Genomic DNA, 18,520 nt, shown 5'->3' on the forward strand with positions numbered 1-18,520 from the left:
TAGTTTTTAAATATTAAAATATATTTACACACATAATTTTGTCTGAGGACACCAGGAAACAAACATCCTGTGAAAGTCCAGCACCCTCCGGCGAATCCACAGGTTCTGCTGAGCGAGCACTCGCCCAGCGGGTAGGAAACCGATTCTAGAAGTAAGTGTTTATGCAAATGGTCCATAAATATATGCTCCCATCCCACCGGGGTCGTGCGGCGAGGACAGGAGGTGACAGCAGGTTTGAGTAAGGAACTGGCTCCTTGGGGAGCACACTCCGGAAATGGCGTCCCACGGGCCTCCCCTCCGCAGGACAAACAGGAAGTCAGGGCAGTTCAGGGGACTGCGGAGGCACCAGCCGGGCAGGCACCAGCCGCCAGCACTCAGCGGGGCCAGCACTTGGTGCTTCCCACCAGCGGCGGCCCCGCCCTGGGAACCGAGAACCAAAGTGGGCACAGCGCCAGCAGTGAGGCCGTCAACGCTGTCCGCTGCGTCCCTGGGGAAAGGCCACCGAGTGTGAGACCGGGGCCGCCACACTCCCCCAGCGCGTTTCCCATGTCTTGCAGTCCTTCTCCTTGCCGCCTCCCGGCTCAGACATGAGCAGCAGCCCTCCTGCCTCGAGCCCCCCAGAATCTAAGGGGAGATTTTCTAAGAGTCCTCAGACTGGGGAGCAATCAGGGAGGGGTCAGCCCTTCGGTGGAGAAGCTAGCTGGTGGTTTTGGGGAGCGCTGAGTGCTGGCCCAGGTCCGGTGGGCGGGCTGGCATCAGACGTTGCTCTGGAGGCCTGAGGGGGCACCCTGGAGGTCCGAGGGGCTGTCCGAGGCCGAGGATTGGCTGGGCAGAGAAGCTTCCAGGCCCCGGGGAGACCCCGGCAGGGACTTGTACAGGACGTACGCAGCGGCGAAGAAGAGGAAGCCCAGCACCTGCAGAGAAAGGGGCTGCTGGACCGGAGCTGCCTACCCAGGCCCCGCGCCTCCCAGCTCCTCTCGGGGCTCTCAAGACCCCCCACTCTGGCAAGAAGACCCTTTTCCTGCACAGCGCGTCCCCAGCACGGACACCAGTGCTGTTAGAAGGAAGGAAAATGCATTTGACTAAAAGCAGAGGCACTGGATAGGGGGGCTGAACAGTGTCCCCCAAAGATATATCTGAGTCATGATCCCAGAGCGTGTGAACGGGGCCTTTACTGGGAAGATGTAATGAAGGAACTTGGGATGAGGGCATACTGGATGGGGCCCCCAGTCCAGTATGTTGTCCTTGTAAGAGAAAGGAGACAGGGGTTTGTCACAAATACATGGGGGGCGGGGTTCTGTGAACATGGGGCAGAGATGGGGTGACAGATCTATAAGCCAAAGGTTGCTGGCAGACAGACGTCCCAGGGACCAGATTGCTCCCTGGGGAGGGCATGTCTCTTTAAAATCAACCCGGGGCTATTCTCCAGAGCTCCACAAATCCCTGGTCACACTTGGCTATTTTTACACTAATCTGAAGGGAGATAAACCAGGCTCAGCCAATACTGCGTTGGAGGCCCCCAGGAAAGGTCCTGCCGTGGAGACAGGCCCTAGGCTTCCTCTTATTGGGAGTCCTGAGCCTCCCCTCCCACGGTCCGGGCCGCACCGGGCGCATATGCCCAGCGCGGGGGCAGGAAGTTTCCGTCCGTGGCTTGAAGCAGAGAGTCAGGCTGAGAACTAGGAAGGCACATTAAAGCCGTGTGGCTCAGGGGCCCAGCACACCGACCCGGCCTGCACGTGCCCAGGCTGCCAGGCTTTATTCTCCAGAGCCCGAGCTGCCAGAGCCACAGGGCACACCCAGGCTGGAAGGCAGGGCGCCCTCTGACCCCGGGCTGCAAGCTCAGGCCGTGACCCAGGCTGGCTCTCCCAGTCACCACAACATCAGGGTCCCAATGCCAACTCTAGACGGGGAAGGACAGGCTCTGCACGATGGGCTTCACTGCTGGGAGGCCCGGGGAGTGCCCAGAACCCTGCTGCTAGAAGAGTGCGGGCTTCCTCCCTCAGCCCGCCCAGCAGCCCAGCTGCTCACCTTATACACCAGCCCGGCGATGAGCATGTACCGGCTCATGGCTGCGTTCTGGTACAGGAAGCAGGAGCCCTGCTGGCCACACTGGTCCTGCCACAGCAGGCAGGCCTTGTCAATCACCCAGCCGAAGGCGATGGGCCCTGGGATGCCCCCTGTGGAGAGAGGCCCACTCAGAACCCCAACGTGCCCAGGCTCTCAGAAAGGGGACCTCGGCCACTGGTGTTCCCAGGGGGGTGCAAAGGGGGCCTAAGAGTTCCTTCTCTGGGGACTCGGCTGCAGGCCAGGACATTTCCTGTGACCCCCGACCCCCAGGGAGCTTTTGTGTTAGTGAGGAAAAGGCACCCTCTGGGCAAAAAGTGACATGGGCGCCTCTAGTGGAGCGTTAGGGAATGGCGTTCTTCCCAGGTGGGCACAGGCCTGGGTGGGGAGACACTTGCCAGGTGCCCTGTGCAGTGAGCATCATGCCCAGCTGTGCGTGGCCCTCACCCCGCACAGTAAGTACCTAGAGTCCTAACCACGATCCACTGAATTCCCAGCGCGAAGGACCTCTGCTGGTCGCCGACGCACCTGAACCAGAAAAGCATGTCAAAGCCCAGGAAGTGTGGCCGCCGCCAAGTCACACCCCCAAGCCCACAGCCAGGTCCTGGCCAAGCTCCAGGCCGCACTGCCACCTCCCCAGGTGGAAAGACCTCACAGAGGCGCAGCTTTCTGGCCACCGCCACCGCCTGAGGCCCAGCAGGGACCCGCGGCTCTGGGAGCTCCGCTGGAGGCGCTGGAGGGAAGGCTCCGGAGGGAGCGAGCGGAGCGGAGCCCAGCTGTGCTTACCGTAGGGTTGCCGTCAGCGCGGGAATGCTGCTGAGGAATGTAAAGGTAATTACAACGAATATGAAAACCAGAAGGAGGGGCTTGCTCTGACAAGTTGAAGTGCATTTCCCTGCAGTAGCATGGCCAAAACCAGAGGAAAAATTCTGAAGGACACACCTACAGTCTCGGTACACCTGAGGAGCGCAACAACAGCGCCGATTACCGGAGGAAGGGACGGGCCCTCCCAGCTCCGGGGCGCAGGATGGGACATGGGCAGGGGCTGCACTCACCTTCTGGCCGCCAGGGCCGGGCGCGGCCACCTCCAGGCAGCCCGCGTGGCAGGGCGAGTAGTACATGAGGCCGTCGGAGCCGCACACGGGGCTGTAGTGCCCTGGCCCGCAGCCGCAGGCCGCGTTGCAGGTGGCCGTCAGCTCCAGGTGGCCCTCGGGCAAGACGCTGCAGGTGGGAGATGCGGGTGGTGGGCGGAGGCCGGTGCCAGGTGGCCTCGCCCGTGAACCCCAACTGGCGCGCGCGGGGCCCTTACCTGCTGTTGTGGTGGGCTGTCACGCCCACCATGGGCACGTTGGGGCAGTGCGCGAAGAAGACCAGGATGGCCAGCAGGCTGGTCAGGGAGCAGGTCAGGCAGAACTTGATGATGCTCGAGCCACGGAGCTTCAACTTGTTCACAAAGAAGCCACCCAGGAAGGTGCCGCCCCCACCCGCTGGCACCACCAGGTACCCTGTGAGAGGGGGGAAGGGGCTCAGCCAGCGGTTCAGGATGTTCTGGCGCCTGGGGTGGGCCCTGATCCTGCCGCATCTTGTTATCCCTACTTTACAGATGGGGGCACGGAGGTGCAGAGCCACCCCTGTCTGGATGGCAGCGATGGGCTCTCTGCTGCTGCCCTGCCTCTGGGGAGGAGCCGAGGTCCACAGCACTTGCCCACCCACGGCCTCTACCCAGTCCAAACGTGGGGACATTGGAAGCCTGTGGCCCTGGCATTCAATATGAAGTTGAAATTAGGTGATGGGAGTGGGGGCTCCAAGGGGCCGTGGGCAACCTGAGAGCCCCCGGGCTCAGGCGGCCCATCTCCCCAGCACTGACCAAAGCCAGCTCGGGGGGCAGGAGCGGGGGCTCCAGAGGACATGCTGTTCCAGGGGCGTCAGTGCAGGGAGGGGCCTGTGGGGAAGGGAGGCAGTTGTGGGTAGGGGTCTGGGTACGTGGAGCCGGCTGAGGTGGCGTTAGTCAGAGGAAGGGGGTGGGGTCCTCTAATCCGATGGCTCCCCCAGAGGTGCCCAGTGGAGTGGCCTGGGTGCTGCTCCCCACCTTGCACTCACGGCTGACCTGTGCCCTATGACCTCTCCCCCCACTCTCCCCGCCGAGGAGGCTGCCCCTTGGGCAGCAGTGGGAGGAGGAGCCACACTCTCCTGGGAGGGCTGCCTGCTCTGGCCACAGAGCGCCTGCAGCCGGGAGGGTCCTCTGAGGCCCTGGACACTGGGTGCCTAGCTCAGGGGGATGACGCACGCCCAGGTCCTGGGTGGCAAGTGGGAGATGCCGGCAAGCTGGAGGCCACCCCGGCCCTCCCAGCTAGAGAGGGACCCCGCCAGGAGGGCAGCCGGCTCCATGGGGCCCTGAGACTGGCCAGCACGCCGCGCATGTGTGGTCAGTGTGCCCGAAGCCCCCGGGGAGGGGTGCCACGGAGCCTTGCCTATAGCCCAGACGCTTGTTCTGGGCTCTCCCTGCTGGGCGGCCCCACGGGAGCGGCGCAGTCTGGGCGTATCAGGAGGCGCTCTCCAAGACCCCTCGCTCGTCTGAGAACTGCTGAAGAGGCTGCGGACCCCTGAAGGTTCAGAGACTTTTCTCACCAAACAAGGTGGCGGCTTCCGAGGCGCTGAGGCTGAATTGGGACTCGAGGAACTTGGGGCCGAATGTGGACATGCCAGCAATGAGGGTGGCCTCAGTGGCCCCAGCCAGGCAGAGCAGGATGAACACAGGGTTCTTCAGGAGGAGCCAGATGGAACTGGACAGGGCAGGGGGGACGGAGACAAGAGAGAAGAGACAGAGGGTCAGAGTGGGCCAGAGCCAGGGTGTGAGGAAGCCACGGCTCCTGAGGCCATCGTCCTTCCCACCCGAGCTCACTGAGCCCCAGTTCTGTGAGGAACAGAGTGGGTCACCAATGAACTGGGAGGCACCCCACATTTTTTCCAGAGAAACCAAGAGGATGTGTTTGGCTGGGCTGTGGCAGGGAGTGACCTGGCACCAGGATTCTGAGCGCGTGGCTTGTTGTAAAGCTGCGGTCACTGATTACGGAAGAGCCTTATCGCCGCCTTGGCCAGTGTTCGGGCTTTGGTGTGAGGAGGGACCTTGAGTGACCCATGTCTATTTAATCACCTCTGGGGGCAACTGTTGCCAAGTCGTGGACTGGACGGGCCCATGGGAAGGGGGACGGGGCTGAGGATGGGGCCCCGCAACCAGCAGCTGTGGGAGGCGGCGGGAAGCCCCGTAGACTTGGACAGAGGGGCCCTCCCCGGAGCCCAGTGGGCGTGGCCGGCTCTGCGGCTTCGCCTGGTGCACACTTGGGGGTGAAGACAGGGGCCTGAGGAAGGGTGTTGGTGTTGGTGCCATCGAACCTGGCCGCGGATGCCCTGGTGGACCCGCCTGGACCCATTTCTGAGAACTCGGAGCCCCGCACAGCCTGCGGGACCACTTGGCCATGGGTCCGGCTGTGGGGTAGAGGGTTTCGGGAGCTCAGGATGTGGGCCCTGAGCCTGGAGGTGCTGGCGTCACACTCGGAAGCTTCGCTGGGGAGGTGTCTGTCCCGTGTCACCGTGTCAGGACTGGGTGCCAGGCCTCGGTCTGCACAGAGGCTCCGAGGGCCAGGCCCTGCAAGAGTGGGGTCCTGCACGCCACATGGGGTGCAGCACTGTCCAAACGTGCGAGACACTCAGAGACTGTTAAGATGTCGTGAGAGCCCGGCGGGGGGCTCAGCCGGTTGGGCGCCGCCCGTGCACCGCAGGGCTGCCGGTTCGGTTCCTGGTCAGGCACACACCTGGGTTGCGGGTTTGATCCCCAAGTGACGAGCGTATGGAAGGCAACCGATGGATGCTTCCCTTGCATCGATGTTTCTCTTCGTCTCTCTTCCTCTCTCTAAGCATGTCCTTGGGTGAGGCTTAAAGAACACCAATGGCACTAACACAGTGCGGGAGGCAAACGGGGATGGGAACACACATCAACCCCCGGGAGGTCCGGAAACAGAGGGGCTGGGCCTCGGCGGGCAGCCAGGGCTCCAGCTCACGCGGCTTTTCTCTGCACCTCTTCTCCCCCCACCCGCCCCTCTCAGCCATGGCGGCAGCGTCGGGGCCAGCACAGAAGTGTTGGCCAACGGCTTACGTTACTGCCCCCGGAAGTGGAGAGGGACACGGGCTGCGCTGGGACAGCCTCACTCCTACGCTGACAGCAAAGCGGTCTGTGACACGTGACTAACGTGTGGCTGACAAGTGGCTCTTGGTGCCGTCGAGGGGCTCAGGGCTGCTCCCTAAAGGCCGGAGCGGTGCCTGTCCTGGGGTCTCCTGCCCGCGCGCAGCCCGGTCACCCTCACGCCAGCATCTGTCACAGCCACGTGGACCGTCGTGACCCTGAGACGCTCTTCTCAGAGGACGCGGGTTTGAGAAGCAGGCCTGCAGGGGCCACAATTCCCCGTGGCACCGGCCCTCCGAGCAGGTGGGAGGGGCCGCCTGGTGAAGGACACCCCCACTTGTCTTTCCAGACAGGGGTGACTTGCTCAGCTGAACTCCGAGCAGTCCTCACCAGGCCTCGCTCCAATGGGGAGCCCAGGGCCTGCAAAGCTGGCTTCCGCACTAGGTGCTGGGAAGGCCGTGGACAAAATGCCGTCAGAGTGGGTGTGGCGGCGGGGCTCTGGCGGCTCAGGGCAGCCGGACGCCCCAGCACCTTCTCTGCCAGGCACAGGTCTCAGGTCCCGTTTGTGTTCTTTGGGGGGGACAGCGTGTGGCCAGTCCCTCCCCGCCTTGCCCGACCAGCCCACGCGCTGGGGCCGTGGCTGGGCAGGAAGGGGCTCTCCCCAGTGGCCAGCACACTCCTTGTTTCCTTCTCCTGCAGGACGTGCGACTGAGGTTTGGCTGGAATTTGCTCAGAGAACTAGTCACGATTTAACAGGCACACGCACCGGCTTTCCGACCAGCAACTGGTCTGGGAACTGAGCCTGGGCAGGGACTTCCGGACGTCGGCCACCTCCCCGGGCCACTGGGGACAGGCCCAGTGCCCAGCACGGTGCCAGCTGGGAGCGTGCCAGGAGACAATGCTCCCACCCCTGGCCGAGGTGGACCTGGGCCAGCTCGCCTGTGGGGGGCACCCTCCTGAGTGGGTGGTTCTTTTGGGGGATCTGACAGGAAGTGGGGAGGGGAGAACAAGCCCATGGCGGGTACCCTCGGCCCTGAACCCCTTCACCCTCCGTGCTGGACAGGCACCAGGCTCGCCCCCACTGCCAACAGCCCGAGCCCCGGTGGCTGTTAGACTGCCGTTAACGGGCTCAGGACACTGCAGGGTGGGGGGTGTTGGTGAGCGGGAGAGACCCCCGTGGAAGGCCCGATCCTGGGCAGAGGGGCCCTGGGCAGCCATGAGCCCCCAGGCCCCACGTCCTGCTGAGACCCCAGCAGCCCATGCAGGGCTCTCTTTGTGAATGAGGATGGCAAAGCAAGTCATTCCCACAAGAGAGGGGGACACGAACAAGATGTGCACACGGCTGGGCGGGGGCAGGTGCAGGGCAGCGAGGGCCCGGGCCCGAGGCCGGAAGGGCGGCGCCAGCCTGGAGCCCATGAGCCGTGTGCAGGCGACACCTAGTGAAGTGGTGGGAGGGTGCAACAGAGCGAGGGCCTGCGGCCGGTTAGGGGCGACTCTTGGGGCATGGCCTGAGGTCAGTGCGCGCCCCTGGGGACCAGGGGTCATGAACTAGGGGCTGTGCGTTCACGTGGCCTCGGAGGGCCACTCCAACACTCCTCGTTTGGGGCCCAGCCTCCGTGTGTGTGAGACCCCCAGAGGGTCTCCAGGACACACGGGCATGGGCGAGAGGCGCAGGCCGATGACGCCCCCAAGTTCCTTACAGAGGCAAGTCTCTGATGGTTTTCCCAAAGCCGGGGCTGCTGGCCGCCTTGGGGCTCCTGTCCTTCAGCTGGTGTGTCTCAGAGGCTCTCATGGCCACGTAGCGCTGGGAGCCTGGAGGGACAAGATGCCAGGAGACTCAGGGCCTGCAGGGCATGGACGGCTGTGGGACGGAGGGTGTGCGGACCCACCCTGGCAACGGAGTGGGACAGAGCCAGCAGACAACCTGGCACCGCTGAAACCAGCCTCGCCATGGCCCCGGGGAGGGCACACAGCTGGCCGGCCCGCCCTGCAGGATGGAGGACCCGGCAGACACCACATCTGGACTCGCCTGCGCATCTCAGCAGCTCACACGACGAGAGGGGCTGGCACACTGGGGGCGGGGGGGGGGGGGGAGGGGACGTGGGGGAAGGAGGGGGGAGCACCCACCTGGCAGCCGCCGCGGGTAGCCGAGGATGGGAACCGCAATGAAGAAGGCAGCGGCCCCGGTGCCCAGGAAGCCCACCCACCAGGCACCAACCCACAGCGGGCTCTCGGTGGTCAGCTCGGTCCTGTGGGAAAAGGCAGTGGGGTCAGCATCCAGGGCACGTGAGCTGGGTGTCCCTTGACTTGCTGGTCCACGCAGGCCAGTGGGCGGGTGTAGAGAGTGAGGGACACAGCCCCACCTACCTCTTGCACAGAACGTGCACATTTGACACCCAATTTAGTCAACCTGAGGCCACAGGTGGCGTTTGTACCAGGGCAGAGGCGCGCCATCTGCAGAGAGAGTCCAAGGGTAGCAGCAGTGGCCCCTGCTTCTCAGAAGGCGTTAGGAAGCCACCGAGACGGTGAGGGCCTGGAGCACAAGGCCGCCCCTGAGCCGAGGGGTCACAGGACACCCTTCCTTCCTGCTCCCTCCTCTCGTCTCTCTGTCTCTCTCTGTCTTGATATCTCCCTCTCTCCTTCTCTCCCTCTCCTGCTCAGATTTACAAAAACCTAGTATCACAAGCAGAGTATACAAGGAATAAAAGAAACACTCTGTGACATAACAGGCAGTGCAGATTTGGGCTTCACCCCGTCTTAGCACAGAGCTCCTTAATTCTTTGTAATTTCCTGGGTGACAGCAGTGTCTTTGTTCGGATGTGGCCACTCTTGGTGGGTCCCTTGAGAGCCTCTGAGGGGGCCTGGTCACCAGAAACACCAACCACGAGGTCAGCAAGTGGCAACTTTTGGTCCATGCTGACTCCGGTGGTAGTTGACCACCAACGGGCAATGAGTTAACCAACCACCCCTGCGAAGTGAAGCCGTAAAAACCCTGACAGAAGGGGGTGCACGTGGTGGAGCTGGGAGGTTGGACCCAGAGAGGGTACGGAGCTCTGGCCCCTCCCACACCGCACCCCATCTATTCCCATTGGTTCCTCCCCCAGGTCTGCGAGCCACTTGAGCAAATCACTGAGCTGAGGGGTCCTGGGAACCTCCGTGTTGATCCCACGGCGAATGGAAGGGAACCTGGTGTCTTTTCTGGGCGGGGGGGGGGGGATCTCATGGGACTGAGCCTTGACCTATGGGGTCTGCGCTGACACTGGAGAGTCAAGGTCAGAATGCAGTTGGATTTGGGACACCCAGCTGGTGTCTGGGAAGCGCTTGGCGTGGAAAAGCCCACGGAAAAGAATCTCACACCGGCAGAGGCGAAGCCACTCTGTTCTGCAAAGACACCGGAGGCCTGGTCTCCCGCGGCTCGGGGCTGTCCTCCACACTGTTCCCGCCCAGGCCTGTCCTCAAAGCCACGCAGGCCAGCAGGTCCCGGACCACACAGAGGCCCCACCCCACGCCCCTCCCCGTGGACAGCGCGTCCTCTCGCGATTCCTGTGCCACAGGGGAGAGCCCAGTCACTCACCGCCGGCCGAGTTCCGTGTAAATGTTCAGCAGGGCGCCTCCGATCAGGTAGCCGGCCGCGGGGCCGAGGATGGCCGCCGTGTAGAAGATGGCTGCAAGGGAAGCAGGGCCATCAGGTGGCTGCCACGCCTGCTCCCCGCCGGCTGTGTGACACTCACACACCGGGCCCACCGGGGAGCAGCCCACCCTCACCCGCACTGCCTGCCTGCCCGCCGCCGGGACGCCCCCCTTTAATCAGAGCCTCCACTGCGCCTCCTGGGGGGACATCTCTCCCAGGAGGCCTGGCTGGGGTCAGCCTTTCAAGGGGATTTTAAAACATTTCTCTCAGAGCCAACCGCAGGTGCTGCTGGAGTCCTCCCCTTGCCCCCGAGCACCGAGGCCACGTGCGGCCACCGGCAAAGTGCACAGAAGGGGCCAGGCTCTGAGCAGACGCCCATCACACTGCCTCCCGCCAGCCCCTGCCGGCCTCACTCACCAATGTAGACAGGCGAGTAGCTGGACTTGACGTTCTCATCCAGGTAGGTGACCCCCAGCGTGTACAGGGGCGTGGCGCCCGCTCCGTGCAGGAACTGGCCCAGCATAAAGACGAGCCGGTAGCCGGACAGGCTCGAGGCGCGGTCCCCGCACGCCACGCTGCGGTTGGCCCGGCACAGCCCGAGGCCCTCGTCCACCTCCACCTGGTAGGGGCCCGTGGTGAAGTGGGGCAGCGCGAACACCAGCGAGCCGGCGCCCATGAGCAGCACGCCCCAGCCCAGCCAGCGGGGCTTGTGTCCACTGCCCCCGAAGTAGCTGACGAAGGTGAGGCAGAAGCAGGCGGCCAGGTCGTAGCTGCTGGCGATGAGGCCGCTTTGGTAGCTGTGCAGGTCATAGCGCCGCTCGATGGAGGTGATGACCGTGTTGATGAAGCCGTTCACGGTCATGCCCTGCAGGAAGGAGGCCGCGCACAGGAAGCCCAGGAAGCCCCGCGGGGTGTTGAGGGCCTGCAGGCATTTGGGGGTGAAGGCCCGCCAGCCGCACTCGGAGCTCCGCGGCCCGGCGGCCGGGTAGCACAACGTGCGGGCGCCGTGCTTCTGGGCCCTGGGCTGGCACAGCGGCTGGCTGCAGGAGTCCAGGGGGCTGTGGGTGGCCGGACGCAGGGCGCCCAGGCTCAGGGGCGCGCCCAGGGACGCCCGCCTGCTGGAGGGGGTGTGGCCACACCTGTCGTCCAGGGCAGAGGGCGGGCTGGGGAGCACCAGCTGCGGCATGGAGACGAAGGCCTTGTCCCCCATCACGTGCTGGGGCATCTCTCCCAGGAGGGACAGCGATCGGATTCCAGTGCCCGGTCTGTTCTGTGGGGAGATGTGGTGAGCAAACTGCACCAGCCCCGGGGCACACCACCGTCTCCGGCTAACACCCCCTCCGCCCTGTCCCCTGGGCGGCTAACACCCCCTCCACCCTGTCCCCTGGGCGGCTAACACTCCATCCACCCTGTCCCCTGGGCGGCTAACACCCCCTCCACCCTGTCCCCTGGGCGGCTAACACCCCCTTTACCCTGTCCCCTGGGCAGCTAATACCCCATCCACCCTGTCCCCTGGGCGGCTAACACCCCACCCACCTTGTCCCCTGGGCGGCTAATACCCCCTCCACCCGTTCCCTGGGCGGCTGCGGCTCAATCTGCCTGGTCAGTGCCCGGGCTGGTGGGGTGACCTTCCAAGACCAGCCCCCTCCCCAAATCCAGGACCCCACCTGAGGCCACACATGCAGGGCAGCACGTATCGGCCACTATGGCTGGGCCTGAAGATGGGCATACGCCGCGCTGGGCAGGGGCCGGGCCGCGCCAGGCCAGGCCGAGGACAGCCCCTCCTGACAGAGGCCTGGAAGCAGAGCTGAGGCACATCAGGGCGGGCTGGGCGCGGGGGCCCATGGGCCACCCTGAGCACACGTCCCGGCTGGGCGTGGGCTCTGGATGTGCAGCTGCTGGTGTGAGGACCTGCCCTCGAGCTTCAAGCTTGGCCCTCATTCTTTCTTAAACACACCCCGCTAGCTTCCTGTGCCTTAGTGTGAACAAGAACTTTGTCTTAGTCCAAAGTTTGGGGGGTGTTGGAAGTGAGGGAGTGGGGGAGACAGCAGAGCAGGGACCCCAGAGCCCTGGGAGTCCTCCCAGACAAACCGGAAGCCTCCAAGGGTGACGGGAAGGGGACCCAGGTGGGACCTGACCCGGCCTGGGACTCAGTTTTGCATTTGGAGAGATCGGGCCCCTCCTGCGGCAGCACAGCGCCCACGCCTGCGGTGCAGCCTCGGGGCCCTCCCGCCCGGCCTCTGCCTGCAGCGGGCTCCTCCGCGCAGCCATCTCACTGCGGCCGTGGGCAGCGGGCACGCCACGCTCCTCTGTGCAACTGGAAAGTGGCACCCGCTCAGCTAGTAATTTAAAGCCCAGGCTCCTCTCCGGCGTCTGCAGAGCCAAGGGTGGGTGCAAAAGCTTCTGAGCAGGGCACAATGCGCTGTGAAGAGCCCACCGTACCTCACGGTGACATCACACTTCCCCAGGCTCCGTGAGGGCATCACTGTGCACACCTGACCGCAGCCCACCTCACAGGTCAGGGAAGTGGGCCAGAGGGTCAGCAACGTGCCCAGGGCCACACAGCTGGCCGTGGCAAACAGCACTCGCCCGCGCTGCCTGGCTCCCAAGCCGATGGACATGCGTCACAGCCGTCCTCGCAGGCATTTTATTGAAAGAACGCGGCCAGCTGAGCGGCAAGTACATGCAGGCGGCTGTTTACTTTGGAAACTGGTGCTGCCAGGCTGTCGGCGGCTGTAGCTCAAGGCTGTGGGTAGGCAGCAAAACTTCCACTGAAGCCATTCCCTGGGGCTGTCTTATTTATAGTGCCACCACCCTGTGCAAGCTGGCACGCGGGGCTGGTCGGCAGGGAGCAGCAGGAAAGCCTGGGGCTGTCAGATTCCTGGAGGGCCGCACCTCCCGCCGCGGCCCCGGCGGGTGCTCGGGTGACAGCCAGCACGCACCCTGGGCACGCTGGCGGCGAGCACTCAGGTGCAGTGGGACGCGCGGAGGATGACCAGCTGGAGCCCTTAGACAGGACAGCCCTGCCACCCCCCGCCCCGCAACTGAAATCCGGAGAAGTATGGGAAAGGCGCGAGGCCACCTGAAGTTCCAAGGCCCAGAGGTCACCCTGTGTCTTTTTTCTTGATGCGCGCACAGGCAGGTACACACAAACATGTGCACATATGCACACGCAACCCACAGGCGCTGGGCCTCGTCCTGGGGCTGGAGCGCAGCCCGAGGGAAGGAGCCCAGCCAGGCCCAGGGGCCGCCCAGGCCTGTGGGGGCTGGAGGGTCAGTATTGCACCCCCAGGAATCACTCGTAGGCGCTTATTCCCAGTAAGTGATCTGCAAACGGAGGACCAAGGTATGCCGCCTCAAACACCTGCCCACCGCCGCCCTCACCACCCCTCCCGCTGGCTCTGGGCTCGCTCGCAGTGGGAACATCAGGCCTTCTGCTGGGCCTAGGCGGCCACGTCGCTAGCTTTTGTCATTAGGAACGGCCACAACAAAACAGAACTTCCTGTTGGAAAACAAAGCCACGTAACACACGAACCACTAGCGGCGGACGGTCCCAACAGCTCTGAGTCAGGGTCAAGTTTCACCTGAACTAAAATTTACAGTCTCCGACCTAAACAGACGATGGTTGACCTAGAATCCCACAGGCCACATACATGTAAAGCAGCACATTGAAAACCTTATCTTAGATGTTAGCCGGGCGCCCCATTGGTGGCCACCACACGCACGTGATCAGAACGTTCGCACACATCAGCCCCGCAGGCCTCCTCCATGGCCCTCAGGCCCCGGTTCCTACGACGATGGGACCCACAGCAGCCAAGGCATGGAGGGCGCTCCCCTGGATCCAGCAAGCGGGCGACAGTGCCTGTCACCTTCCATCCCGCTCACAGCTCCGCTCCAGGGTTGGATTCCCGACGGGCAGTGGATGCTTTCTCTGGAAGGCTCTGGGCTTGTCAGCGCATCTGTATCAGAAAGGGCAGCTGTGCCCCCATGACTCAGGCACTGAGGTGTAAGGGAAGCTTGAACGCAACATCCCCCACAGACAGCCCCCGAGCCCTGCACTCCACTGCTGCCCCAGGACAAGGGACAGGCCTCCTTTTGGGTGCTCCAGCTACCTGAGCCCTGAGCTGGTGGTCTGCCTGGCACTCCCCGCCCTGTGGCCACGGGGCCCAGGCACCTGCCCACCTCTGGGCCATCCTCTCCCTGTTGCTCTGCGGCCTTCATCCCCCTGAGAGGACAGCTGAGGCCGGAAGCCCTGATGGAGCCTTCGCGAGCGTCCTGGCCCACAGAAACAGGCCCGCAGCCCCTCCTCCAGCGGCAGCGGCAGCGGCAGCAGCAGGGGCTGTCCCTGGCCGGTGGGGAGGGATGTCCCTGTGTGAACGCTGTCTTAGGGTGAGACTGGCCCTGGCCCATCAGCTACACCCAAGGCGTCTGGGGCACCTGCTGTGAAGACATGTAGGCCGTCCCTCAACTACACTGTGAGAGGTCAGGGGCCCACGCGTGGCTCGCTGCAGCTGGGTCTGTGAGAACCGGGACTCCATAAAGAGCTGGAAGACTTGGACGCATCTGTCTACGCAACCCGCTCCTCTTATTTTCTCAGATGCCTCTGGGAGGTCCCCGTGCACCTGCTTACTTCATTTTCCAGCCGGAGGCCCTATGCAAAGCAGAGCAGGCAGGAAGGATGCAGGATTGCTGAGTGACATGCTAAGCCTCGTGGTGGCCCCTGGGCCCTGCCCTCACTCCCTGGGACTCCCCAGGCAGCTGTCTTCTCTCCTAGACCCATCCGGTCTCTTCGGGGTGGGGAGCCTTTCACTTCTTGAAGTTGAGGCTCAAAGTGCAGGCACCCAGATGGCAGGATTGGGGCAGCCACCGCAGTGCCCGGTAACCCTCGTTTTCATACTTGGTGAGCGCGGAAGCTGCTTTGCATGGAGGCCACAATGAAGGATTGTCTGGGAGCGAGTGGGAAGGGCTGTCCCCCAGGGAGTGTCCTGCAGTTTCCGCATGGACATTCCTGTTCCCACTCTTGTCTCCAGCGCCCGAGCCCCAGCTTGGAGAGGGTAGGGTGGGCCTCGGGGCCCCTGAGGGACCTTATTCCTCTTTCCGACCCACAATATGTGATCCAAAAAAAAGATCCACCCTCCCACTCCAGGGCGATGCAGAGGCTGAGAGGCTGCCTGAGAGCCAGGCAGGAGCTCCACCTCGGGTGGGCCTCTCCGAGCCTCAGTTTCCCTACTGGAACAGGTGTGTGACATCACGGGGAGGAGCCCTGAGGCGAAGGAGCCAGCCTCTCCGCTCACAGTGGGTCCAGGCACCACTGGAGGCTCATGAGAAATCAGATGTACGGGAAGGCGTATGGGGTTTGGGGGTGCTGGAGGGAGCAAGCTCTGTTCACATGAGGGGCCACCCCAGGCATAGGCTGGGCTTGCCCATTTCCTGGGGGCCTCTTAGGCTCATGTGCCTGCAGAGTGGTAGATGTCCTCACAAGCCCAGAGTGGGGATGAGGTGCCACCTCTGTGGCTCAGGCCAAGGGGTGTTGCCTCAGGTAACCCCCAGGTTTGCCACAAAAATGTCACTGAGAAGAGGCATCCCCCATGGGCGAGGTGCTCAAGTGGAGCCCAGCTCACATGGGAGAGAGGACCTGTCGGGATCGCCTGCCAGGGGCCCTGTGACTCTCGGGACGCCCATCGGCGGAGCCAGCTGGGTCTGTCAGCAAGCCCTGCCCTGTACTTGGGCCTCGGTGGGCCTCGTCACGAGCAGCTTTTGCAGAAAACGCATGGTTTGTGACAGTGTCCACCTGTCCCCAGAAATGCGGTCCGAGAGGCTAATTCTGTGTAATGCTGGCAAAATCGGGGCTGTGCTGTGGCCACTGAGGGGGGACGAGGGGTGTCTGAGGGTAGCAGGCTGAGGGCCAAGCCAGGGCGGGCCCATGAGGGGACACAGCTGGGGGCCAGCATTCAGGCAGCCAGGCGGCTCCTCTGCCTCCTCCAGCAGCGCCCGGTCACCTGAGGTCGAGCTGCTGCCCCCATTCCCGGTGGAATCCCAGGGGGCCTGTCCGCTTTCCTCCCACAGCCTCATACCCGCCACAGCCATCCCGGTACAAAGCAGCCTTGACATTCTGAGGGTTATTGTATGTCCCCTTCCAAAGGCAGACAATGGGCTCTTAGCCACGCCTGAGTGCAAGAGACCACGTGACTCAAGGGGGAACATTTCCGTGGTCTGTGTCCACACCCCAGCTGGACGCCATGTGAAGGAGGCAGGGGGATGGCCCAGCCCAGCTCCTTTCTGTCCACAGCACCAGGCTCGGGTCTAGCTCCCTGCCCATCGCCCATATCTCCCAGGGGGAGGCCCAAGGAACTCAAAGTCGCCACAGTAGCAGCCACTCTCCCCAGAACATGAGTCCACAAAGCCAAGAATGTCTATTCCTCAGCAACGCTGGCCTGGGATGGATGACCTAACACTCACGGAGACTTCTAGACGGAGATGGTGCTAAGCCCAATGAGCTAACTTCACAGAGAGCCGAGCACACCTTCGCTTTAGGAAGTTGGATGTGGACCGAGAACCCACGGGCACCGTGGTTTGTCAGGGCCGAGGACAGCCAGGAGCCCTGAGCTGAGGCCCTCGGAATCAGGTGCTCTAATAGGGACAGGTCAGCCCCAAGACCCCCATTCACTCGGCCACCATCCTGCCCCACAGCAGGCACCCGGCCCCTCCCCGTGGCGATAGGGTGGAACTTGGTCCCGTCCTGCCTGGCACCTGCTCCGGGAGCCACACCCAGGGAACCGTGGGCTAGGTCAGAGCCACCAGGAGGGAAGCAGCCCCAGCAAGCATTCCCAGGTAGCACCTTGGGCCCTGCCCAGCAGGAAACAGGACAGGTCCCCACCCAGGGCAGTCAGGAGTGTGGGTCTGACTCAGACACTGCCCCTGCCTGCCTCCAGCAGCACAGGGAAAGCCTGGCAGGCAGGCCTGCTCCTGGGAGGTCCTCCCTGTCAGCGGAGGCCCACCATCGGGGGCCGCGCTCTGTCAGAGCAGCCCCCACACCGGAGCAGAGCTACACTGTCTGGAGTGACTCTAGCCTGGATTCAACCCCTTCACCTCAGACTGGCTGTGGCTGCGGACGGGTCACTTAACCACGGGCCTCGGTTTACTCCCAGTGAAGTGGGAGCCACAGTGGCCGCCTCCTGCAGTTGCCCGGATGGACGGGATGATGCTCAGGGCACTTAGCACAGGGCAGACACAGTCCAGTGCTCAGCAAACAGCTCCTGCCGTCGTTATTGTTAGAGTCCTAAACGCAGCTTTCTGTCCGGAGGCCCCCTGCCCCGCCTGCAGAGAACAAGCCTGCAGGGCCCCACGGTTCACGAGGCGCCACTCCCCCAGCCGGTCTCTGACCCACAGAGGAACTCCACCCCCAAGCAGCACCGGGAAGAGTGGAGGCTGGAAGCCGGTGAAACTGTGGAAAACTACTGTGGTTCCTACAGGCCCCGCCGCCTTGTCCGATGGCCTGGCCGCAGGAGGGAGTCCAGGCACTGGGGGTCGCAGGTCCTGGGGGTCGCGACCAACTGGCCTCCACCCCGCCCCAGCGGTGCTGACCCCGCCGCCACCCAGTGGGTTTTCTCCATCCGGCTCCGCCCAGAGCAGGTCCCGGTGTCTGGCCGGCTGACGATCTGCAGCCCAGTGTGCCCCCTTGGTGCCAAGGGCAGTCCCACATCCTTGTTTTCATCCTTCCCTGCCCTCCTCTTGCACCCAGGGCTCCGGGGCCCCCCAGCTGCAGCTCTGAGCCGGGCAGCTCTGGGCATGGCAGGGTGAGGACCAGAGCGAGTGGCGTCGCGCATCTGGGGACCAGCCCCCCACCCCCATCCCCGCGCTCCCCTCCCCAGGTGTCTGGAGCGCGGTTGGTGAGAGCAAAGCCCGGCCTCTCTCGAGTAACTTCTGGGCATGACGGCTTCCTCCTTGACTCAGCGGCAGCGGCGTCCGCTGTAGGTGGGGACCCGCCGCAACCCGGCAGCTCCCGGGGCCGCGTGTCCCTGGCCGGCCCCACGTGGCCCGCTTCCCCGTGTGCGCCCGCCCGCCAGCCCGGCCCCCGCCCTGAAAGTTCCCTCCGTCCCGTCCGAGCTCTTCCACTCACCAGGCATCCCCTTGCCCTCCCCCTGCCTCCCCTGAGGCTTCCCGCCCAGGAAGCTGGAAGCGAGAAGGGGGGCATTTTTATCCAATTCCCCAAAGGCAGCGAGGCTGTGGGGCGCTGGTCCACCTTCCACCCGCATTCCCGCCCGGAGGGACTGGGGAGCATCGTGGGTCCAGACCCCCGCCCGCCCAGATTCCCCGCCGGCCCCGAAAGCGCCCCCTGGACCACGCCGGCTCCCCGCCCAGCCGTAGCAGGCACCGGCGGCACTCCGGGGTTCAGCAGGTCGGGCGCCCCTAGCCAGCGCAGCCCGCGCTCCACGGAGCACTCACCGTCTGGGTCCTGGAGGCTGTGCCGCGCACCGCGCTCTGGCGGCAGCTCCGGGCCGGCTCCGGCTTCATTCATCCGGCCCGGCCCGCCCCGCCGTGGAGAGGCGGCCCCTGGGCTCACCTGCTCCGCCAATGGCCGCGTGGTGCGGGCTGGGCCCGCCTACTGAGAGGACTGGGAGCCCGCGGCGCGGGCGGAGCCGAGG

At 64.2% G+C, this 18,520-nt stretch overlaps 1 protein-coding gene across 3 annotated transcripts; it reads right to left on the reverse strand.

Annotated features, from left to right (window-relative positions):
• SLCO4A1 (solute carrier organic anion transporter family member 4A1) lies at positions 1-18,460 on the reverse strand. 3 transcript variants are annotated; one of them, XM_079783829.1, is made up of 12 exons: positions 18,321-18,456; positions 10,293-11,145; positions 9,819-9,909; positions 8,372-8,493; positions 7,945-8,056; positions 4,693-4,847; positions 3,374-3,569; positions 3,120-3,285; positions 2,851-3,023; positions 2,528-2,592; positions 2,029-2,177; positions 1-914 (listed from the first exon to the last, which is right to left on the reverse strand). In XM_079783829.1, exons 1-12 carry the CDS (start codon positions 18,387-18,389, stop codon positions 756-758), a joined length of 2,310 nt encoding a protein of 769 aa, XP_079639955.1. In that variant the 5' UTR covers positions 18,390-18,456; the 3' UTR covers positions 1-755. The 3 variants fall into 3 exon arrangements, with proteins under 3 accessions (XP_079639955.1, XP_079639956.1, XP_079639954.1); XM_079783830.1 differs by having other exon boundaries at positions 2,851-3,285; positions 10,293-11,140; positions 18,321-18,460; XM_079783828.1 differs by having other exon boundaries at positions 2,851-3,285.
• Between the last annotated feature and the right edge of the window lie 60 nt (positions 18,461-18,520).

Source organism: Cnephaeus nilssonii (assembly GCF_951640355.1).
Source record: "Cnephaeus nilssonii genome assembly, chromosome: 11".
Taxonomy (NCBI): domain Eukaryota; kingdom Metazoa; phylum Chordata; class Mammalia; order Chiroptera; family Vespertilionidae; genus Cnephaeus; species Cnephaeus nilssonii.